Source organism: Eschrichtius robustus, chromosome 14 (genome assembly GCF_028021215.1).
Source record: "Eschrichtius robustus isolate mEscRob2 chromosome 14, mEscRob2.pri, whole genome shotgun sequence".
NCBI classification, from domain to species: Eukaryota; Metazoa; Chordata; class Mammalia; order Artiodactyla; family Eschrichtiidae; genus Eschrichtius; species Eschrichtius robustus.
This window is the reverse complement of record NC_090837.1, coordinates 6,178,466-6,203,123: the sequence shown is the minus strand read 5'-3', so window position 1 is coordinate 6,203,123 and position 24,658 is coordinate 6,178,466. Positions and strand designations below refer to the sequence as shown.

The window sequence follows — 24,658 nt, the reverse complement described above, 5'->3', positions numbered from 1 at the left end:
CCGGCGCCCTCCAGACCCCCAGGGAGCCTGCAGCCTCATGCAAAGGCCTTCTGCTGGGCTCAGCGGCCCAGGCACCACAGACTTGGAGAATGTTCCCCTGCTGGCTGTCCTGCGTGTTCAGCGATGCGTGAGGGTGACGAGGTGGAGCTCTCCCAGCCCCTGTCCTGCTGCCTGTAACTCAGGCTGCAGAAGCAAGTCACGGATGCCGGGGCAGGTCAGGAAAAAGCCCAGAAGTGAAAAATAAGAGGTGCAAGGAATATGAGAGGAGTGAGCAAAAGCTGAGCTGTCTCTAAAAAAGAAATAGATAAAAAAGGAAAGTGGGGACAAGCCAGGAGAAAGAAAAAAGGCAGATTATGCTGAAAATATGCCAGTGCCCACTGTAGTGGGTTCAATGGTGACCCCCCCCAAAAGATATGCCCGCATCCTAACCCCCAGGTTAGGGGGTCTGAACCTTCAAATGTGACCTTGTTTGAAAAAAGGTGTTTTCAGATGCCATTAAGGATCTTGAGATGAGGTCATCCTGGATTAGGGTGACCTCTAGATCCAGTGACAGGCGTCCGTGTGAGAGAAGAGAGGGGAAAGGCCAGCTGAGGATGTAGGCAGAGATGGGAGTCATGTGGCCACAGCTAGGAATTGTCTGGCGCCACCAGGAGCTGGAAGAGGCAGGGAGGAGCTTCCCCTAGCACCTCTGGAGGGAGCACAGCCCTGCCCCCATCTTGATCTCGAACTTCTGGCCTCTAGAGCAGTGAGAGGATACATTTCTGTTGTTTTAAGGCACCTAGTTTGTGGTCATTTGTTACAGGAGCCCCAGGAAATGAAACACCCAACATCCAGGCTGAGCTCAACCCCTGACTAACCCATCCTGTCAGGCCATCAGTCACACACACTCCCCCCCCAACCCGCCAGGCACTGCGCTAACCCTTCCTGCAGCCCCACCATGACCCCATTTCACAGAGAGGAAAAGCGAGGCTTAGGGCAAGACGGCTGTCCCAAGATCACTCACAGCGGGTATGGTGGGTAGGGTTTGAATCTGCGCATCTCAGCCTTGCAGTGCCCCCCACTTATACCCCCTTCCCCCAACACCACACACACATACACACACACACACACACACACACACACACACACACACACACAATCTGGCTTCTGGGGGCGTGGGGCAGGTGAACTCAGCTTCCCAGGGGACGACAGGGCAGGCCTGGTGGAGGCTCCTGTTGGGGCTGGGTGCCCCTCTGGGGGAACAGCCTCAGCTCTCTGGGCAGAGCAGGAGTGTAGGGCAGCGTGGGTCCCAGGAACCTCTAAGGAGTGAGGGCCCCACAGAAGGGGGGCTGACTGACGTGGGGGCGGGGGGGGGGGCACGGGCGGGGAGCATGCAGATCTGAGGGGGCCCGTCTTGGCCAAACGCCCTCCCAGTCCTTGCTGATGACAATGCATGGGGCTTTGGGCTCATTTACATAAGAACAAGAATGAGATCATTCCAGACGCCCTCCCTCCCGTCGCAGCTTCTGTGGTTTCGGAATTCGTTTTCACAAGGGCCTCTCTTAAGATGGGCTCAGCTTGGCCACAAAGCCAACCCAGAATTTCTTAGAAGTCTCCAGTTCCTCTATCTTTAAATAATCCCATTTCCCCTCCATCCCCTCAAGGGACCCCTCCACGAGGAGCCCTGGGAGATTTCCGAACCGCTTACACCCACCCAACTCCACCCCCCAGCAGCCACTGGGATCCTTTTAAAATGTAAATCAGATCTCCTTCTTCCAGCCCCAAAGGAACCCCACCCCTGGGCAGTGCTACAGGGGAAAAGCTGTGAATCAGGAAAAGCTGTGAATCGTTAGGTGTGATAAAGAGAGAATTTCCTTCCTCCAGGAAGTGTTCCGGGCGAGGGTCTGGGTGTCTGCACCTACGTTCTAACAGCTCAACACAAAAACATTCATACTTACACACACACACACACACACACACACACACACACACACACACAAAGTGAACATAACCAAGATGGATTCTAGATGGCGGGCTTATAGGTGTTCACTGTTACTCTTCTGTCAAATTTCCTGTATCACTGTCAAATTTTCCAAATAACTAAAAATTCTTAAAGATTTTGTATTCTTTATTAAGAATACATTAAGAATAAGTGTCCAACTGTATTTAGAGTAAAATCTAGACATTCCATTTCCAGGTGACCTGGCGCCCATGATTTTCGACCAGAGCCCCCCAGGCATGCCCTGTACTTCAGGCTAGCCTGCTACATGCTGTCTTGTGCTACCCCCCAGGCCGGTTCCTGCCTCAAGGCCCCTGCACTTGCTGCGCCCTCTCCTTGACACTCACACCCCCAGATATTCACACGGGTGGTCCTTTCTGGTCATTCCTCTCTCAGTACCGTGGTAGGATATCCAGGCTGTCCCCGACCCCATCCCTCTGCACGGCACTTATCACTGCGTCTCTTCCACTCAGGCACACAGCAGGTGCTCAGTAAATATTTCTTAACTCGATGAATAAGATGGGATGACCCGTTTCATGAACCCCATCTATCCAGCCAGGTGCCTCTGGTCACCATCCAGTCAATCTGGGAGTCTGAGGAGGTTGGAAAGAAAAGGGAAGCCCACCACTTCTCACCCCGTGGGGCCCTGGGGTCTAGGGTGCCACCCAACCAGCTTCCCAGTCGCCCAGCATCTGAGCCAGAAATGTATCCCTTCTCCAAGGGCCCAGCCGAGGTCTAAGGCCAGAGAAGGGTGGGTTCAGAAACTGGTTCAGAGGGACCCAGGCCCTCAAGTGGTGAAATCAGAGCTTTTGTGAGATGGTCTGAGAATGAGCAGCTCTCTCTCTGGCTCTAGAAGACTCAAACCTGCTGTAGAAATTCAGGTCCCAAAGGAAAACCAGCCTGTCAACGTACTAATATGCAGACTTGAAGAAAAAAGGCATCGAAATGAAGGTGCAACCTGATCAAACCGCTCCTGAACTCCACTCAGTGGACTTTGTCAGCTACACAAATTCCTTTACTGTTTAAGCCCGTCTGAGCCAGTGCTTCTTCCTCTCACAGCTGAAAGAATACTAATGGGTAACTCCCCCTCCATCACTCAGCCGTAACCTCACCCAGTGAATCAGTGACGTAAACGCCCACCCTAAACCACAACTAAAGGTGTTCTTTCACATGTGCTCCCCCTGCCTTGGGCATGCCTCCCAGCTGAGACGGCAGAGTGTGCGGTGGGATGCGGGAGTCTGTACCACTTTCTAAGCAAGGGGGGCCTCACTGCTTCTCTGGGCCCGGATTTTCCCGAGCCCGGAATGGGCACAGCGGGCTGGGCAAAGCTCATTTCTCAGGGAGCCCCCTGCAGTCACCGCCACCCAGCACACAGCCCACCCCAGTCTTCCACCTCTGCCAACAAACTTCTCTCTTTCTGCCTAAAATAGCCACAGTAGGGCCTCTGACAAGGAACCAATTTTCCCGGCCAACATTTTGCTTTCTCCCCTTCCAGGCTGGAATAGGAGGGGCACAGTTCCCAGCCCCACCACCCACTCACACTCCAGCTTCCTTGGGGCAGCCGAGCCCTGAGCCCCCAGCTTCACCGAAGCAGCTGCTGTCTTTTCCCATTTCTCTCACTGCCCTTGGCTTTTCTTCACACCCTGGACACGCAGGAATGAGCTGCAGAACCCAGGGATCCCGGTGGGTGTGGCCTGAGTGGCCTGGACGGTCTCGGCTCTCAAGGAAGCCTGGTCCGTGGAGGGGAGGGGGCGGCAGAAGAGATTCCAGGGGTGGGGGACGCGGTGATGACTTACCCATTGTTTCCGGGCGTGATTCCTCCTCTTGAAGTACAAGATTAACTTTTTCCGCATCGCCTGGTTTCTAAGGAGAATGGAAACGGCCAACCGGGCAGGTCAGAAATGCAGGCTTTCAGGAATTCCATCCCTTGCTGAAGTTTGCCCCTACTTGCCCCTATTGGCTCCCGGTGAGCTAAGACACATCCGTAGCCCCCCAGGGTGAGCCACGAATTGCCAATGTGTGTCCTTCCCCCGTCACATACAAGGTGTCCCCACACACACCTAGGCTGAGCGTGGTCTGCAGAAAAGAGGGTTCCAAAGGGGGGCGAGGTCTTGTGGCTTCCTGCCCTCCCCGGAGCTGCCATCACCCCTACACACACCCAGGCTCCCCTCTCCCGTCAACCACAACTGCCACGGGAAACCGGCCACAGAGAAACTGCCACAGCCTTAGAAACGCAGGCCGGGGAGACCAAGCCCCCGAGACCTGCAGCTGCACAGAGGCAGGGTCTTGGGGTCTGGCCTCTGTGACCCCAAGCCACCTCCAACCAAGCCCCTGCTCTGTCCCCCTGGGGTGGGGGTGACATGGACAAGCCAGCGACAGGCTGGTGGGAGCCAGCGCAGCAGGAAGCCCAGGAAGCACCTGAGGGGTCTCATGCTTCAGCTCAGGGAAGCCAGACCCCTCTCGCCATCAAAGCCCTCAACCAAGGAGGCCACACACAGTACTGCGGGCTCAGAGGGCAGCGGGCGCTTCCCCGGGGAGATGCGGGCTGTTCAGAGAGAAAGAGAGGCAGGCACAGGAGAGAGACACCGAGACCAGGAATGAGGGAGAAGGAACGAGAGCAGAAAGACAGACAGACAGAGCCCCAGAGGAAGGCAGGGAGACAGAGGGAGAGGGAGTGACAGAGAGGTGGATGAGATCAGATCCCAAGTGAGGACAGAGGGAGAGGGGCCTGGCAGAGAGAGAGAGAGAGAGAGAGAGAGAGAGAGAGAGAAAAGAGAGACAGAGGGGAACAGGCCGAAAGGCAGAGGAAGACAAGATCCAAAGAAAGGGGGACGATGGATAAACAACAAGGTCCTGCTGTACAGCACAGGGAACGATATTCAATATCCTGTGATAAATCATAATAAATATTAAAAAAGAATGTGTATATATGTATAACTGAATCACTTTGCTGTAGAGCAGTAATTAATACAATGTTGTAAACCAACTATACTTCAATAAAATAAAAAACAAATTAAGGGGCATGGAGGCCCAGCAGGAGGCAGAGGGAGACTCAGAGAGGCAGACCGATACAGAAAAGGATGGAAGACTCACCCCCAAGCACCCCCTTCCCCTCGGCCCTTTCCCCACAGCTTCCAACGCACAGCAGAGTGTAGCAGCTGGGGCCTGCGGGGGTCACAGACAGGCCCCGGAGAGCCCATCTGGCCCGTGAACTTGCTTGCCCCCCAGCCGGGTGTACAGCAGGATCAACTTTTCTGGGGAGGGGTCCCCCGACTTGCTCATATTCTCAGCCGCATCCAAACTCTTACCAAAAGCTTACAAACTGATGACTGGGAGCCCCGCCCCGTCCAGCCTCCAGGAGGTGTGGTACCTGTGGGCCACCAGGACCCCAACCTCAGGAAAAAGACAAAGAGGAGGGCACTCCAGGCCCTGATGGACGAGGAAGCTCCCCCAACACACGCCTCCCTGGGGCTGAAGCGCCTGAAATCAACCTGCCCTGGGGACCCCATGGGGAGTCACTCTCTGCTGCCTCATGCCCCTCAAACAGACACCACCGCCTCAGAGACCCACCTCCCAGCGGCTGTCGGGGTCTGCCAACACACCTCATCCCCGGGTGGACCAGGGTACCCAGGCCTTGCAGTGATTTCCAGCAGGAGGTCGGCATCCCCACTACCTGGTCTCAAGTCTGAGATGCTGATGGGCCTGCATGGTCCCTCTTCACCTGTGGACCCCAGCCAAGCTCAGCCCTGTCTCCACCCATCTCCGGACAAGGAAAGGCCACGCCCACTTCCAGGAGGGTCAGTGAGGGGACCCTTGGCTCCCTGGGTCATTCTGGTCTCGCCTCCCATCGGCCAGGCCTCCCGCCTCGAGGTCTCGATACTTAACATCAGCCTCCCCTCCCCAGCAGGACAGGCGCTGGGAGTCCTCAGTCACACAGGCTGAGACCACAACCCCTCATTCCACAGCAAGGTGTCTCTGAACAAATCTCAGATGGTCTCAGCCTCAGTTTCCTCATCCGAATAATGGGAGCAGTAACACTGTGCTTTCATCTCCTCAGTCATTCAGCAAATGTTTACTCAGCACCTATTATGCACCGGGCACTGTTTTGGGCCCTGGGGACATAGAGGTGAGCAAGACAAAGTCCCCGGCCCTCACGGAGGTGACACTTAGAGGGGCCACACTGACAATAAGCAAGATAATCAAGATAATCCTGGAGTCAGGAACTTACATGGAGGGTGGGGTAGTGACTGGGGGAGGGGAGGGTGTAGCTATTTTAGATTCAGGGGTGCAGAAAAGTCTCTCAGAGATGGCTGCGAGCTGATATGTTGATCACCAGGAGGACCCAGCTGTGGGGCGATCCAGAGGGAGATGCACTCCTGGCAGAGGACACTGGGAGTGCAAAGGCCCTAAGGTGGGAACAAACTCAGAGCGTTTGAAGAACAGACAGAAGACCCATGTGGCTGGAGAGTGTTGGGCAGGGACAGAGGGGAGGAACAGGGAGGAGGAGGAGAGCTGAGAGGTTGGCAGGGCCGGCTGTACGGGGCCTTGTGGGTTGGGGCACGGGAGCGGGTTTGGACTTGAAGACGGCAGCTGAGAAGGCCAAGCAGCAATGGCAGCCCAGAGCACTGAGCCCACTAGCACCGAGGTCTTGGTCTCTAACGCCATTCTCCAATAAAAGGAGCCATTTCTCAGGACCTCCCTGGCAGTCTGGTGGTTAAGACCCCGTGCGTCCAACACAGGCAGCACGGGTTCGATCCCTGGTCGGGGAACTAGGATCCCGTATGCTGCGCGTGCAACACGGACAAAGGAACACACAAAAAAAGAGCCATTTCTCCCTGGAGGAATGGCTGCATCCAGAGCTGCGGCAGGAAATATACAAGGTGAGCCCAGAACATTTTTAAGTAAAGAAAGTTGCCGACGGCCAAAGCTGGAACAATTTGAGAGGCAAAATAAATAACGCTAGTACTAGATTATAGCCCGAAGAATAAAATAAATAACCACGCATCCACACGGATATAAATAAATGATTGAATAAATAAATAAAGGAGGGAGAAGGGACAAATGTTCCTTACAGAATTCCAATTAATAAACGTACAAGGACTGAGGGAAGTTGAAAATCACTATCAGATACCACGGTGCTAATTACTGCAGGCTAGACCCTTGCATGAACGTTAAATCAGTTGGCAAAACTTTGAGGAGAGACAGGAAATTTGCATAGCCTTGAAGCATTTCCCCCAAATATTTACTAATCATTGTGGCAGTTTAACTTGTGTCCACGAATTCTTTGATATTCCCCCTCCAGGAGGTGTAGCTGGACTCCCCTCCCCTTGACAGTAGGCTGGATGGTGACTTGCTTCTAAAGCACAGAGTAGGGACAGGAAAGAGAGCAACTCAACGGTGGAGACACGGCTAACACCTCCCTGAGCAAGGGGGCAAGGTCAACACCACCTGCAGTGACATAAACACCACCAGTCAGGGGTGTCGGATGCTCCCGATATATCATGATGGGAAGGGCACCCCCTCACCTCTGTGGGACTCTTCCCCCAAACCCGCAAGCCCAGCAGCCTCCTGAGAAAATATCAGACACACCCAAATTGTGGGACATTCTGCAGAATCCCTGACCTGTCCTCTTCAAAAGTGCCAGGGTCAGGAAAATCGAGGAAGACTGAGAAATTATCACAGAGTGGAGACCAAGGGGACATGAGGACGAAATGCAGAGCAGGAACCTGGATCAGATCTTGGACCAGAAAAAGGACATTAGTGGGAAAATTGGGAAAATCCAAAGGAAGTCTGTGGTTTAGCTAATAGGACTGTACCGCTGTCCCTTTCGTACTTTTGATAAATGTACCTTGTTCGTGTCACATGTTCGCATTCGGGGATGCTGGGTGGAGGGTATACGGGGAATTCTTAGTACGGTCCATGGGTTCCACGTCCCCAGATACGGGGCCGACTGCACTGTATCATTTTATATAAGGAACTTGAGCATCGCGGATTTTGGTATCCACGGGGTTCCTGCAACCAACCCCCCTCACTGTACTACCTTGGCAACTCTTCTGTAAATCTAGCTATTTTAAAATAAAGACTTAGAAAAAAAAAAAAGAGGGACAAGACCTATATTGAAATGCCATAGTGAGATCAAAGACAATTTACTTTAGAGCTTGCAGGGGGCTTGGTGGATGTTATGAATTGAAATGTGTCCCCCCCCAAAAAGATGTTGGGGTCCTGACCCTCCACCCCGCAATACCTTAGAATGTGGCCGCATCAGGAAATCAGGTCATTACAGAGGTCATCAAGTTAGCATGAGGTCAATAGGGTGGCCCTGATCCCATATGACTGGTGTCCTTATAAAAAGGAGAAATTTGGACAGACAGAGAGGCAGATACACACAGAGGGAAGATGACCTGAAAAGACACAGTGAGAAGGCCACACGAAGACGGAGGATTGGAGTGAAGTGTCTACAGGCCAAGGATCGCCAAGGAAGCCAGCAAACACCAGAAGCTGGAAGACACACGGAAGGATCCTCCCCTAGCGTCTGCGAGAGATCAAGGCCCTGCCGATACCTGGATTCCCGACTTCTGGCCTCCAGAGCTGAGAGAAAATGAACTGCTCTAGTTTTTAGGCACCCAGGTTGTTGTGACAGGTTCTGGCAGCCCGAGGAAACTTGCACAGCCTGTAACAGCTTCAACAAGCACGGTGCTGTGGCTTCGAGCTGAAGAGGCCTCGGGGAGAACAAAGACTCGTGGGGGCAGAGGTGATGCACGGAGCCGCCTCTGTTCCCCGCAGCTACCAGAGGGCACGAATTCTCCCTTGCTGATCCGGGTTTCCTTCCAAAGCAAGCACCGTGACTGGCACCCAGAAGCATCCGCTTACTGCCAAAGAGGACAAATGTCAAGTCCACAGGTTGCAAACGGGCGCAGTCCACCAAGTGGAGCCAGCTCGTGAGACTGTTGTGTTTGGGCTGCGGTGCTTTCTAAAAAATCTGAATTTGTTGCCAGTATTGAAAACCAGAAGCTGCTGCATAAAAAGCTCAACATAAAGCTTCTCTTTAAAAAAAAAATCAGGCAGCCTGGCCACGCTCCCTCGTGGCTACAGACAGGGAACTAAGAACTAACTGCCCCTTTAAAAGCGTGAGGAGCTCACCACTCACCCCAGTCCTCACCACTCCCTACCGCCTCCCACCAGCCCTTTCCCCTCTAACTTTGCTCCCGCCCTGGAGGCATGCATCTGGGTGGTTCGCAAGCCCCTAGACATCTGGTTTGGGGTGACCACTTGTCCAACATTCTTCTGGCAAACACTTTTTGAGTGTTTATTTTGTTCCAAGAAGTGTTTAGGTATTGCAGCTGCTAACGGCATACTGCAGACAAATCTTCTCTGCTGAGCTTTTGTCCAAAAATAGGGAACAGAGTCCAGAGGGCTCTGGAAGGACCGACAGACCAGCAATGTGATGAGTTCGCCGGTGGAGGCATTTATAGGGTGCAAAGGACATCTCAATCTCCTGGAGAAGTCAGGGTTTAAAAAAGCACAGCCTGTCAAGAAATATAGGCCTTGTCGGCTGACACTGGACTAGGGGGAGAAACGGGAACCAGGAAGGAGGAAAAAGGAGATGGAAAGTCAGTGGACGTTCGAGGAGAGTCTGGCCAGGCTCTGGCTGGGACTGGCCCTGGGGTCTATGGAGTTCTGAAAAAGGAAAGTGTGGGAGCAATCAGGGGAGGCTTCCTGGAGGAGGAGAGGTTTGAGATGAAGCTTGGGAGAAGTAAAGGAATGGGGTGGGCAGAGGGAAATGAGGAGAATACTGGGTCCCAGGGGAGTAAGGGTGACAGTGAATTTGGAGGGAGTGAGGAGGGGTGTTCAGGGAGAGCCAGACCCCTGACTGCGGGGAAAGCAGCCCATGCAGGGCCCTGAATGCCTTGGGAAAAGCCTGTCAGACTGGGGTGACTGATGGTCCAAAACATGCTTACTAGGGGCCAAGCACTTTTCCTACGCAAAATGACTCCAAGGAGACCAACTTACTGACAAGCTAAGTGATGTGACTTGCCCGAGGTCACCGGGCTAGCGAGGGGCAGAGTCCGGACTGCAGACCCAGGAGAGGAAAGCAGGGTGGGTGCACAGATTGGGCTGGTCTAGGAGTTCGGCTGTGTGGCCCTGGGGAAGTTACTTAACATCTCTGAACCTCCAGAGCAAGACCACAAGGACCTGTTAACAGTAACCTGGGTCCTGAGCACCCTTTCCACCTGCACGGCCCCAGGGCATCAGCCAGCCCTCAATGAGGGCCGAGGAGGGGAAAAATCAGTCTGAAGACAAGAAAATCGGGAAGGAAGAGCTACCAGGAGCTAGCAGGCTTCCAGGCCCCGAGGGGAGGAGAGAACACCAGGTGAAGGGGTGGCCACAGCAGAACACACAGGAGGCTCAACCGTCACCACTGCATCAATCCCACGCCCTTTCACCGAATCACCTGTGGGCTCCCCAACCCAGTGGATTCAGCTCCGAGCTCTCCCGGCAGGTCCGGCCTGCAGAGGGCGGGGCAGCCCCTCCACGGAGCACGGGCTGATGTGGCTCTGGGGTTGCCCCCCCCACCCCACCTCCTACCCTTTCCCCTGCTTCCCAAAGCCTGGGAGGTCTGAGGAGTCACTCCCGAGGCCTGGGGCTAAGACCCCACAGCGAGTCACCCGCCTCCCCCCTCCCCGACCCCGCCAGGAGCAGGGGTGGCCATCCCCACACCTCCCGAAGAGGCAGGTGGCAGAGGACAGCAGTGGAGGTGGGTACAGGTGACTTCAACACATCCGCAATTGCCAGTGCAGCAGGAAGTCAAGCGTGAAATTAACTTTAACTCACGGGCCCCAGCGCGCAAACACACAGAGAAATTAAAGTGACAGGGCAAGGTCCCTTGGGGAGGGGATAACCTTCCACCTGGCGGCAATTACAGCAGCCGGAGAGAGGCTGGGAGGCCCGGCTGGGGTGAGCTGGTGAAGCCCTGCACCCTGTGAAGCAGCCCCAGCCTGATCTTACTGTCCTCATCAAGCTGTCTTTCTATCACAGGCGTATTTATTTATTGCCTGTCTGCACTACCAGAATGGCAGGCCTCATCCACTGCTGTCTCCCCAGGGCCCAAACAGCGGCTGGCACAGAGCAGGTGCTCATAAATATTTGAATATTTGAATGAATGACTGAGGGATAACTCTTGGTCTCTGTTGACAAAGTAAAAAGAACAAAAATCACAGAACACTTCCTACACGCCTGACACCAAGCTCGGCACCTTCAGGGATAGTAATTCATTGAATCTTCAGCAACCCATCTCACAGATGGGGCAACCAAGGCACTGGTAGTAAGGAATGGCCACACGAGCCAGGTGCTTGGGGCTCTCAACATGCCCCTGGCCCATCGGGTCCCAAAAATCCAATCAAATCACTTCTCAGCATAAACTTCATCGTTGGCCTCCCTTCGCACAGGTAATAAAACCCAGCTCCTCACCAGCTCTGGGTGATCTGGCTAGCACCTTCCTCTCCCTCACCTACCCCCTCGGGACATACCCGCCTGCTCTGTCCAGCCCCAGGGCCTTTGCACTGCCTCTTCTACCTGCCTGGGGGGCCTACACTCCAGCTTCTGCACAGTCCCCGAATGTTCCCTCAACTGTTAGGTCCTGCCCTGATCTCCCTGGCTAAAGTCCCCCCCTTACTTTCTCTCCCATCACCCTGTTTGCCATCTTCACAGCATTTTTTAAAGTAAATGACTGCACTGACTTAATGATGACCACACTGAAATTAAAATTACAGAAGTGATTATGATTTCAGAGGCAAACTATGAAAACAAAATTAAAGTTCTAAGAAGAAATCAGTTCAAATAACTTGCTTACAGATACATTTTTCTAACATAAAGCTGACCACTTATAACAGGAAAAATCTTAAAATTATTTACCTCTATGTTTCAAACTTAAACATCTGTTCATCAGTGACTTAGATTTGGAACAAATTTCACTAGGCGGTTACTTCCATAGCCAAAATGTACTCTAGTAGACCAGAGCCATCCCCTGATGAAGATTATGGGATATAAAAATAGGGCATTGGTTCAATAAGCTTATAGTTGTATTCTACTTAGAGATGCAGGAGTATCTTGTTTGCTGGTATTATTTGTATGGATACCTTTTTCCTTTGTTGTTTGGATTCTATAGCTGTTTTTATAACCTGAAATCATCCACATTATTCAGCTTAAAATATTACTCATTTTCAGTTTAGTGAAAAAACTTACGTAAGAGTTTCAGTGTAATAATATTGCTATCAAAATTGTTATGCTGAAAGGAAAAATAAAACTAGGTACATCAAAGCATAAAGAGCTTAAGATAGCTATGTGACCACAGTATTTTTTATTAGCTGATGTTTTCTTATTCACTTATTAACTCACTTGCTTTCTGTCTCCCCTGCTAGATAAAACTTAATGAAAGTATGGGTAACTTTGTCTTGTTCACAGCTGAATCCCCAGGTCCCTAGAACAGGGCCTGGCACATAGTAAGTGTAATAAATGTGTATTGAACAAATGAATGTTCCCAGCAGGTTTGCCCAGATGAGAACACCTCACCCCCATCCCGTAAACCAGCTGTGACAGGCCCGAAAGGCCCCCTTGTCCTCACCCAACATCCATCTGGGCCTCCCCCACCCCCAGCAGTTGTCCCCACGGTGAGGCAGGTCCCAAGAAGCTTATAAAGGACTAAGGTGGCCTGATTGGAAAATAAACCATGTAAAGTTGAGAGGGATTTGGTACCTGAGCAGCGAACACACTCTAAGGCCAGACAAAAGCACAGGCCACATCGGACACAGAAAGCCTGGCACTACACCAGGCCTCCCAGTACAGGACACTCCGCAGCCCCTGCCAGCCACAGGCTGAGTGACGGCCGGCAATACAGGTGAAGAAGCATCCTAGGCGGGTGCTCTCGAGCCCAAATGGGCCAAGGACCTTGCTGGCAACACGGGATTTTCTAGGTTGCCCCATCAGCGACTCGGGGGTGGGTGGCCGTGTTGGTCACCAGAGCCTAGACTAGTCACTCGAGTCCAGAAACTACAACAGAAGGGACCTCCGCAACAACTAGTCCAGCGCCAGCGGAGCTTGAAAACCATCGGGAGGTTTGCATGCCTCCAGGGATAGGGAGCTCACTGTTGCGCGTACACCCTGCAATTCCACCCCAAGGAAGCTCAGACAGTCACACCAAACTGGACTGCCCACTGGACCAGCTAAGCACCGCCCTCCTGAGGTCACACAAAAATGAACCTGGAACAGTTCGATGACTGTGATCCCAAAGGGTCTGCCTCTAAGCTAACGGTCCCGGAGTGCTCGCCGCCACATGTCCCTCCAGGGGCAAGACCCCTTTTAGCTTTTGGGCTCCTGGATCACAACATGGGGTAATATCCCCTCCTCAGCCACAGCATCCGCTATGCTCCCACTAATGCATCCCAAGAAAAAAGCCAGCCCCCTGCCGGCAGCCACACCTCCAATACCTGGCTCCCAGCTTGAACACATAAAGTCACTGGTCTCCAGCACAGTCCGGCTGTCCCTGCTCTGCCAGCTCGGCCCACACCAACTGTGGGGGGCACTTCACTGATATGTTTTCGCTTCTAGCATCCATCTGGGAAAAGGCCCCGTCACTGGGATACGTCATATTGGCCACTCCAAAGCCTCTGGGTCTGGATTAGTGCTCCCAGCTACTCCACACTGGGCTGTGCCACAGATGGACACCCTATGCAGACCACAGGACAGTCCCGAATATGCTTACATCAGAGGCCAAACCATGGGCCCCTGCTTGCTCCACGGCCGCCCCCGTCACCTTGAGCTCGCTCTCCTCCGCCCGGCAACTTCCTCCTGCTCAAACAGCCCCCCCCCCCCCTCTGTCTCTCCAGAGCTGTGCATGCAGCTCGCCCACCCTCCCCGACCCAAGGTCTGTTTCCCAAAGCTTCACAGGGCCACCCCCTCTGCCCCTCCCCTGGCCTCGCAGGCCTCTCCATCCTAGGCCCAGAACTCTTGCCCAGATTGCCCCCTTCCATCCCCTCCTCCAGCACCTGGCCCTGGCTGGGAGCCCGCTGGGAACTGAGAACCCACATCCCACCCTAGGCCCCCCACCCCGCTGTGCATCTGCACGGCTGCCCACAGGTACTCACATTTTGATGTTCTCATGATACTGCCTGGTGTCGGAGGGCTGGTTGTACAATGGCTGCAAGGAAAGAGACAGGGAGGTGCGTCGGAGCTGGGCCTGGGCTGTGGGCAGCCGGTGCGAGCTGGGCCGGCTACTACCCCACTGCAGAGCCCTGGGGCCCCTCAGCCGCAGCGCCCCAGGCCCTGGCACCAGGGAGCCATCCACTGGTGTGAGAACCAGCTTGCCAGCAGGCATGAAACGGAACACGGGGACCCAGCCCTCAGCCCCGGCCAGGAACAGGCTGTAACGCTCTGGGCACAGCTGTGGGTACCATGAGCCCTCACCGCAGTGGCTGCCATGGCTGCCCTGCAGGGCACGGGGCAGGGCTGGCCTGAGCGCCCAGGGACAAGCACACACATCCCGGGGAAGCTGAGATCAGCAATGGTCTTGAACGGGGAAGACTGCCAAAGCACCGTGAGATGCCCCGTCACCACCGCTGACCGGCAGAAGACAAAACAGCCAAATAGTACCAGGGGTTGGTGAAGACGTGAGGAAACTGGAAGGCGTGCACATGGCCGATAGAAACGTACGCAGGTACACGCGCCCCGGAGATGTGAAAGGATGAAGACGGGTGTGCCCTACGACCCCCTTCCCCTCCCGCGGAAGCCCTGGAAGCGGTCGGGCACTGTGTCCCGCCAGGAGATGGACGCCGGAACGCCCGGACCGCATTGCTCATAACAGCAACGCATCAGAAGCAAGTTAAGTGTCCACCTTCAGAAAGAGGAAGAAATAAGTCAGGACGTGTTTACACCTCGAAGACTACGCAGCAGTGAGAAATGAATGAACTGGGCCCACATACAGCAACAAATCTGCAAATGAGAAGGAGGAAGTTGCTGCAGTGTCTGCGATGGGGCAAGAGCTGAGCTCGATGTCGTGTTATCTCCCGGCTGGATGGCAGCGCTGCAGTTAGGGGCTAACCCCGGGGTTCGCATCGCGGCTCTGCCACTTTCCAGCTGTGTGTCTCTGGGTGAGCTACTTAAGCCATCTGTGCCCCAGGTTTTCATCTGTAAATGGGGTTAAACTCAGAGAGTTGTTGTGAAGATCAAAGGAGGTAATGCGTGCAAAGCCCTCAGCCCAGCGCCAGACTGAGAGCTCCAAGAAGTATCAGGGTCATTATCACCATCAGGGTGCAGTGACTGCATTCACGGAAGCAATTTTTCCTGCCCTGCTCCCCCGTACCCCCTCACGCCCTTGCTTTGGCCAATGGGACAGATGCAAACTTCATGAAAGCAGACGAGGCCTTTCTGCTCTTTCTTCCTCTCTTGTTCGCCTGCCCCCACCAGCCCCCATCAAGAGACCAAGTGTAGCCTGGCAGAGAGCTGCATGGAGGACAGCAGCACCATCCCAGCCAAAACCACAAGCTGCCAGCTGACCTCCCAGCTGCCCACAGATGTGAGTGAGCTGAGCCCAGTCGAGAGAAATTACTCAGCTGACTTCTACACTCGTGGGAAACAGCAAAAGGTTGTTGTTTCAAACCACTGTATTTGGGGCTGGTTTGTTACACAGCAGTCGCTGACTGATACAATTACCATCCCCATTTTACAGGTGAGAAAATCTAGCCCCTGAGAGGTTAAAACATTTGCCTCTGGCTGGTAAGAGATGAGCTGGTACTAGCATCCCGCCTCTCAGCTCCAGCCCTGGAGGAAGGGGTTTGCCCTTTCTCTGCTTGCTCCCTTCTCTGCGTGTCCCCCTCTTTATGTCTCTGTGTGTCTCTTTTTGTGTTGCCCTCTCTTCCCTTCCCTCTCCCTTCCTTCCCTCTCTCTGTCTCACACACCCACACAGGTAGCAGGAGCCTCCCAGACAGCCACGGATGACTGTGGTACAAAAACCAGGTACAGAGTGTGACAGGTCAGGCCGGGCAGGTGAAGATGGAGACGTGGTGTCCTGAAGCCTCAGGGCAGGGCCCCAGGGTGAGGGCAGAGGGCACGTCAGGCCCCACCCTTGAACCTCTCCCTGAGCATGGACCTGAATACACCTCCTGACATCATTCCAGCCGATGGGGACCACCCACAAGCAGCATGGCCACAGGTCCAACCTGCCGTGTCCCCAGGGACACGCCTCCTGCCCTCTGTGGACAGGGCGGGGTCCTCAAGGAGGGGCCTCTGCTGTCCTGGGAATCGCAGGCAGCCTTGGCTGAGGACAATGGCACCTCTCTCCCGGTGTCCCCCAGGTTCCCTCCATGACAATTCACCATTACTCAGGCAACTGCAGGCCCCAAGTCCAGCTACTCCCCCTGGGATGGAGATGTCCCCCCACACTGGGTCAGCTGCCCTTCCAAGGGTGCTTGGCTCAAAATGGGGAGGTTTCCCCACCCCCACTCTGGGTGTCTGAACAGGAAGGCAACAGGAGAGACCACCGTCAGACTCACTGCAAAACTTCCCAACCAGAGAGGGGCAAGACATTACTGCACATCGTGGAGAGCCCACATCTCAGGACAGCAAGGAGCCCTACAAAGGTGCCTGTGCTGAATTCCAGGGCATCAAATGCCCGTGTTTAACCCCAGGTGACTCTGCGTCCGGTCCTTTACGTTCCTCACAAGCCAATAAAACACAGGCCGGGCGGGAATGAGTATGGCTTAAAGGCTCAGTTTCCAGCAACAGATGGGCCCCAATTTCACTAGCTGTGTGACCCTGGACACATGCCTTCAACACTCCAGGACTCGGTTTTCTCATATGGAAAATGGGTGTAGAGCAAATAGGACCTACCTCACTGGGCTTTCGAGTAGCCCAGGAAATGTCAGACTTGGTGACTCAACTGCTTTTTTTTTTGCTTTTAAAGATGGCAAAGTCTCCACGGTCTAAGGAGGCCAGGAGAGGCTGAAAGACCACATAGAGAGACCCCGGGTGCCAGTGATGGGCGGGGGGTTGGGGGGGGGGGGCGGCCTGTTTCTACAAAATGGGATGGGCCAGAAAAGGGGAGACTGGCTTCTGGGAGGCCAGCGGGGTCCCAGCCCACCTCTGACCCGCCAAACTCGCAGGGGAAGGAATCACTTTCACCCTCCAGCCCTGCTGGGTAAGAAGAGGACACAGCACCCTGCCCCTCCAGGTGGCCTTCAGCAAAAGGCCAGGAAGAAGTCAGAGAACACTGTGGGGTGCGCTGCCTCTGACCAGAGGGGCTGTCCCCCAAGGAGGCACTCTCTGGGCATTCTTTGAGGTACACTGAGACCTGGGCGGGAAGGGAAGGCTCTGGGCCCAGGGCAGCCTCGGCTGGCTGGCTGTTGCCATGGTGACGGGCTGCCGCCTTGGAAGATGTGTGAGTGGGTCGGGGGTGAGGAAGGATCATGACACCTCCTTGGCTGGTGCACCTCTGAGGGGAGGGCAGGGCCAGAGGGGGTCCCCCCTAACGCCCCTCCTCGCCACCTGCAGGCGGGGGGATGCACAAGGCCAGGCAAGGCCTCCTTCTGTCCCAGGAGGCATGTCCCCAGTTAGCGGCCACGCGGCCACCTTGGCCTTCACACCCACAGCAGCTTTCTCTGCCACCTCCCAGGTTGCCAGCCCCCGCCAAGGGGACACGAGACCTAAGAGGGAAAGTCCCTGCCACGGACCCCAGAGGAGCGAGGCTGGGGGGCCTAGGGTACCAGCAGGAAGGCCCGCCCCCTCCATGCCTCCATTTCCTCCTCTAGAAATGGGGGCGCAGCCAAATAATCGGAGGGAGAAAGAGAGCACAAAGGGGAGGATGTGCCAGACTGCAGGGCCCCAGACAGAAATGACTAAGAGAGAGGAGCTGGGTCTCGGGGAGAAGGAAGGAGGGTCCCCTGCAGACCTGACGGCAGGCAGCCGGCGGGGGGCCGAGAAGCAGCAGGTGGCCGAGCTGCTAGAAACGGAGTGTCTGCGCTGGCCCTGAGCCCTCTGGTGACACCGCGTTCTTAAAATAACACCTCTGAACAGGAAGGAAACCAGTACTCAAAGCGGCAGGGCGAGGAGGCGGGGCGATGGGGCTGCCCACACCCTCGCCCCCGCTGCCCGCTCTGGGCCAGGCCTGGTCCCCAGGGCGCAGGGATGGAGGGCCGAGCCACGCAGAGCCCTGCCTGGAGCCGTCCGCACTGTTCATCGCCTTCCTCTCCCGCGCGGGTTTCTCCTGGGCCCAGGCCTCCCCACCAGGGAGGTCACGGAGCACTCGTCACTGTCTTCCTCGGCTGACTGTTCCCTGGGCTGCAGATGCGAGAGACCTCCAGGGAGCTGGATTCCCCGGGGTGCAGCCCAGTGACCCGAGACCCGGGGTGAGCAGCACCAGGCCCTTCCTCCTGGCCTGAGCTCGGACTCCTGGGTGGCACGAAGCAGGCCCTGCTGAGGGGGCGCCTCAGAGCTGCCTCTGCTTGGAGGATGCCTCAGGTCACTCGGGCCTTGTGGTAACCAAGAGAGAAGGCAGACCGGTGCAGAAGCGGTCAGCCACAACCCCGTGGGCTCAGCACACCTCTCCGCTTCATCGCGTGCTGTGTGACCCTGGGCCAGGCCCTGCCCTCTCTGAGGCTCACCTAGAAAATGGATGGCGACACTTCCACGAGGCCTGACACACAGCAGGTGCCCTGTCGATGTGAGGCCCCTCTCCAGCCCCACTGAAGGCCACCAAGCCAAGAGCCTACCGACTTCCAGAGCGCTCCGGTGACAGGCACACAGCCCCACCAGACCTCGCCTCCTGTGCCACCAGCCTCGGGGAAGCCTCTACTTGGAGACCACCAGGCAGAGGACAGCCTCCTCACCCCCGGAGACCCAGGAAAGAACCACTGAAATTGTGAGCCCAGCAGACGCCCTGCTGCTCTCAGAGGCTCCCTTCACACTCCAACCCCCTACTCAGGAGCCTCCAGGACTCATTAGGTCAGGAAAGGGGAGAGGGCGAGCCTCCAGGTCTGGAAATGGTCGGGTGAGGCCTCTAGGCCTGCCAGCCCCATTGGCAAGAAAGGGAAACCGAGGTGAGCAACAGCTTACTGGTGGGAATGGAAAATAGTGGAGCGGCTCTGGAAAACCGTCTGGCAATTAATTCCTCAAGAGACTAAACACAGAATTAACACGATCCAGCAGGTCCAGGCCGAGGTATCTACCCAAGAGAAAGGGAAACACACATCCACATGGAAACCTGTACATTAATGTTCACAGCCACTTCCTTTATAATGTCCGAGAGCTAAACCAACCTAACGCCCACCAGTGAATAAACGCATAAACTAAATGTGGTCCATCCATACGATGGAATACAATTCAGCCATAAAAAGGAATGAAACACCAACACAGGCTACCTCATGGATGAACCTTAAGAACAGGATGCTGAGTGAGAGAAACCAGACTCCAAAGGCCACACGTTGTATGATTCCACCGATACGAAATGTCCAGAATAGGCAAACCCACAGAGACAGAAAGCAGATTAGTGTTTGGTTGGGAGGGAGGGGGAGAGGAAGGGGGGAGGTGGGAGGTGGGGGGATGGGAGATAAGGAGGTGATAGTTCAGGGAACAAAGTTCTTTTTGAGATGGTGAAATGTTCTCACATCGATTGTGGAGATGGCTGTGCACGTCTGTGAATATACGAAAAACCACTAACTTGTACTCTTTAAAATGGGTGAATTGTACGGCATGTGGATTACATCTCAACAAAGCTACTTAAATTTTTTTAAAAAGAGGCTGCTAGAGACATCCCAGAAAGCATGCCCAAAGGGAAGCAAGGCCGCAGGCTGGGAGCCTGTCACCCATCCCAGGAGAGGCACTGGGCCCTGCCCCTGAGCCGTAGGAGCCCCCCACTCCCTGTCTGGCTCTGCCCCGAGAGGACCTGGGGGCAGTAGGAGGCCAGCTGCTCACAGGTCCTCAGTGGCCTAAGCAGACGGACCCCAGGCTGAGGAGCAGCTGTCACTGCAGAAAAAACTCCGGAGCAAACAACTCTTCCCTCCTAAGGGTCCACGACACTCAGGGCTCACCACAGGCCAAGTGCTGCGTCAGTGAGCCTTTTCCCCGCACCAATTCATCGTTCCCTCATCAAGATCCTCGGCTTCCCCCCATTTCACAGATGAGAAAACCGAGTCCCTTTCCCAAGGCCACCCGGCAAACACACAGTGAAGCCAAGTTTAAAATTAGGCTCCAAATGCATCAGATTTTTTTCCACCCCGCCGCCTGCACACGCACGGGGACCCCTCGCATCCATCCTATGTGCGTGTCCCCACGCGCTGCCCCCATGGCTCTGCACCCACCCGCTCAGTGGGACAGTGACGGTCCCAGGCAGGTGGGCACTCTGGCCATTTCTCCCAGGACTCCAAGGCCACCAGCCGGGAGTTTCGGTGCTCCCTTGTTTCCTATCTCTGGTGACACATAGGGTGACGGGTGCCTGAGAGAGAAAAGGCCTGAGTCTGCTTCCCAGCTCTGCTGCTGACATGGCATCTTTCCATCAGTAAAATGATACTGACAACAGTAATAATAACAACAACAGCAAGAACTGACGCTCAGCACTTACTCTCCATCAGGCTTTACAAAACTTAGTATGGTTAATCTTCACTACAACCCAGTGGGATGTGTGTTATTATTAGTCCCAGTTTACAGATGAGGAAACTGAGGCACAGAGAGGCTAAGACGCCTGCTATTAAGTAGCAGATCTGAGAGCTGAACTCAGAGGATCGGGCCCGGAGTATGGGCTTTCCACGATAAGCTATAGGCCAAATGGGTTGGACTCCAGCTGGTGAATCTTGCAGCCCGACTGGCTGGGCTTGGGAGCATAGCTGGAGTGCCAACGCGCCCCTCCTCACCCCCAGTGCGGCCTGCCCGTCGCTACCTGCCCGCCCCTCTCATCCGAAGGGTGGATCTCCTGCCCCCTTCCGAGGACAGGGCAGGGCTTGGCAACAGATGACTTCTCCTTCCCTTCACCCCCCGCCCCGCCACCCTGCCCACCCCCTCCCAGAGCGCCCCACCCTGTTCCCCAGCTCACCAGCTCCACCTGGGGCCCCAGGCCTTCCAGAATCCGATGTGCAGCCTCGGCCTTCTTCTGCAGGGTGACGGAGAAGAGGAGGAATTAAAAAAAAAACACCAGCAGACACACACACACACACACACACACACACACAGCAGGCAGCTGCCCAGCCCAGCACGCCCATCCAGGCCCAGGGGCGGAGACGGGGCTGGAGAAGGGTCCCCCTACAAGCCCTCCCGGGGCTGGAGACAAACACAGCCGGCCTCAGCATCCCCGCAGTGGCCCTGGCAAGCCCGCCAAGTTTCGGTTCGAACAAACGCACCCTGTTCTCTGGCGCTGGGCCCCTGAAGCCCCCAGCCGGACGCCCCCCAGGGCCCGGGGCGGGCACAGCTCCTGCAAGGCCCGAGATGCCTTCCTCTGCCTTGGAAGCCGGCTGGGTGTCTACAATTACCTCAGCAGTGAGGGGGGAGAAGGAGGGGGAGGGAGGACGAGATAGAGGCACTGGGAGATACCCTTTCTAGGATTCTTGTATTTCACAATCATGTGACTATTTCTGAGCTGCCCTGGGGCCTCCCCGCCTCCCCACTCACAACCCGGACTTATTAGGAAAACAGGAACATATGGCAGAAAGGGCTTAGCGGCTGCGAATTCAACAGGCTGGACCCCCGGGGCCCCTGGCCGTGAAGGCGGACACTGTGTCTGGTCCAGGTCCCCAGGCAGGGACCACAGGGCCCGCTTGGCCGGGCCAGCCTGGGGACGGGGTGGGCAGAGAGCTGTGGAAGGTGATGACTTCAGGGTGGGTCTCTGTCAGATGGAAAGCGGGGTGCCCACGGCGCACACGTGGGAGACCTGAGCCCTTCCTGTGACCCAGGAAAGGCTGGGTGTTCCTGACTCAGCCAAACTCGGGAAGACCATCCAGGACTCAGCGTGGGCTGGCAGGACAAGCCAAGCAAGACACCATCATCAGGTCGAAACCGTCTCCCAATGATCCCCAAATCCAGACCCACTAAACGGGGGTGACCCAGAGCCCTGCTCACAACAGAATTCGAGGCCCAGGCTTCGGGTGTCCTAGCAGGGAGGAGGGGTGCTGAGGGCCAGCCTCACCCCCTCCCCCAGCCCCCATGACAGAGGGTAGGTATGTAGGTGGGCTCAAGCTGGCACCTAGAACTAGCTCCGCCTAGAGCCCTGGGCCCAGCCCACCCAAGAACAAGCCATGATCTCGGCCCCCTTTGTGCAAAGCCAAAACCCTGAGAGCAGCTGCCTCAGAGTGTGGCTGGGGGCCGGATAATCAGGGGGCAAATTATTATTGTAATGATTGCCATTTTATTGAGAACCTACTATGAGCCAAGCACTGAGCACACGGCATGCATTATTAATATCTGAATCACACATAACACGAAGTCAGGCAGATATAAGGAGTATCCCCATTTTACAGCTGATGAAACTGAGGCACAGAAAGATGACGTAAGGAAAAGTCCTTTTTCTGATCTCCAAGCTCCAAGAGGGGAGAAAGATATGGGCTGGTCCCATCCAGGGCCTCCACTAGGCATGGGTCCAGCGTCTTCTATTGGTGGGGGGGTGTGGAGTGGGGGAGGTTCCAGCCTGACCACCCCAGACCTGGCCACACCTCAAAGCCAGAAAGTGTCAGCCATGGGGTACCAAAGATTGAGGAATTCCCTAGCTGGACCAAGTGAAGGACTAGGTATAGGGTGAGGAGGGAACAGGGTAGCTTCCCAAACATTTGAGCACCCACTCTGTATTAAGCACCAGGGCATGAAACAAAATGAATGATATCGGCCTCTGCCTATAATGAACCCAGTCTAGTGGGCAGTTGGTCATGAGCAGTGATGGCAGATTAATACGCTCAGGCAGGAAAAGTACGTGTGGTATACGGGGGAGGCATTAAGCGGGTCAGAGTCACTCTCTCCAGAAAGGTTACAGGAGGGATACACAGCTGGGTTTTGAGGGATGAATAGGAGTTTGTGTGCATTTATGAGGCTCTGTCAGGATCAGCAGCAACTGCCCATCTAGATAAAGGAATGATGCCAAACACAGGAAGGGCAGGGCTGGAGCGACTGGGCCACTGGAAACTGCCGCATCACACGACTGGGCCTGTCTCAGATCTGGGACCCATATAGGGCCTCTAGAAGCCTGTGTGTGTCCTATGAACCAGAGTGGATTCCATCTTCAACCACATCTTCACTGTCTCAGGAACACAGGCACCTGGGGAGGGGACTTCCTGTAACCCCTGGAGAAGAGACCAGGGAGGAGCCCCTTCCTTACCTGCCAAAGCCACGGGGAGCCCAGGCGACCAGGTGCGCCCTGAGCACCAGCTCTCCTTCATACACCTGGTGTGAGAGTTCCTTTGCTCCCTAACAGACCCTCCCCCAGGCTCTGCTCTTAAGCCCTGAGCGGCCCTGGGGCCTTTTAAGACAACTCAGTTTCCAAAAAGCGGCACACCTGCGATTCACCCAGAAGAAACCTGCCACGGAACAGTCCTAAAGATGCCGCAACACTGGAACACGGGACAGCGGGGCAGCCAAGAGCAAGGCTACACGGCCAGCCAGGCTGGGCTCTGATCCACTTGCCAACTGCGTTGTCTTGGGCGAGTCCCTGCACCACCCCTGAGCCTCAGCTTCCTCATCTACGCAACGGGGATAACATCAGCACCGCCCCACGCAGCTGCTAAGAGAATTAAATGAGCTGACACAAGCACCGCGCGAAACTCAGGATCTGGCACACGGTGGGAGCTAGGTAAGGGCTGGCTGTTGTTATTATTGCTGTCAACAATAACGACGAGCCCACGGCCCACACCAGGTGACCCCCTACACGTGCCAGGGCTGCATCCTCCAGAAGCCCCATCTGTGTGGACTCCTGCAGGAACCCTCTGCGGAAGGTTCTAGCATCAGCCCCATTTACACACAAGGAAGCTGAGGCTGGGGTCACACAGCCGACCCGAAGTACGCAGCTCAAGCGGCAGCTAAAGGCTGGGACAGGCAGGCCCTGAACCGGCACCCCACCTCTTCACGTCTTCGTGGGGACACTTCTTCCACCTCGTGCTACCACACTCCCGCTCCCGGCTTCACGGGTCCAGCTTGTAGGGGTGTGGGGTGGGTACAAAGTCTGCTGTCAGCTCCCGGGGAGCTGGCGGGGATGTCCTGCCTACTGGGCCCCTCCCCCGGACGGGCAGTGCTTTCGAGAAACACACATCTGTCCAGCAGGGGCCCGTGTCTGGGAGTCCACCCTGCTCTAACCCTCGGCAAGTCGCTTCACCCGTCTGGACCTTAGTCTCCCCATCCGCACGACAGCCGCGTTCACCCCGGGTACCAAACTCTCAGGACTTTTACAAGGAAGTTCTACGGGGAACAAAGTGTATGCTGTCACTTCTTTCTTAATGTCCCTCTTCAAATGGAGGGGAGGCCCCCCCCCAACACCCCGGAATGGAGCACGGCCACAGATTCAGACCCACACTAGAAACTCCCTCCCACCGCTCGGCTGACGGCTTCTCGCCGCCACGAGAACCAAAGCCAAACTCTTCGCCAGGGCCCACCGGGTCTCCCACAGCGCCTAGCCTTTGGGAAGTCACTGCCTGAGGTCACCCTGCTCAGCTGCAGGGGACAAACCAG

The 24,658-nt window shown here is 55.5% G+C and overlaps 1 protein-coding gene across 27 annotated transcripts in view; it reads right to left on the bottom strand.

Moving 5' to 3' along the window:
• Positions 1–24,658, bottom strand: part of NCOR2 (nuclear receptor corepressor 2) — a 221,607-nt gene that overhangs the window by 99,588 nt on the left and 97,361 nt on the right. For all 27 annotated transcript variants that reach the window (XM_068562668.1, XM_068562667.1, XM_068562663.1 and 24 more), the window contains 3 exons: positions 21,051–21,107; positions 14,119–14,171; positions 3,775–3,841 (listed from right to left, as the gene is read on the bottom strand). In XM_068562668.1, the coding sequence (XP_068418769.1) occupies positions 3,775–3,841; positions 14,119–14,171; positions 21,051–21,107 (177 nt within the window). The remainder of the gene's footprint in view (positions 1–3,774; positions 3,842–14,118; positions 14,172–21,050; positions 21,108–24,658) is intronic.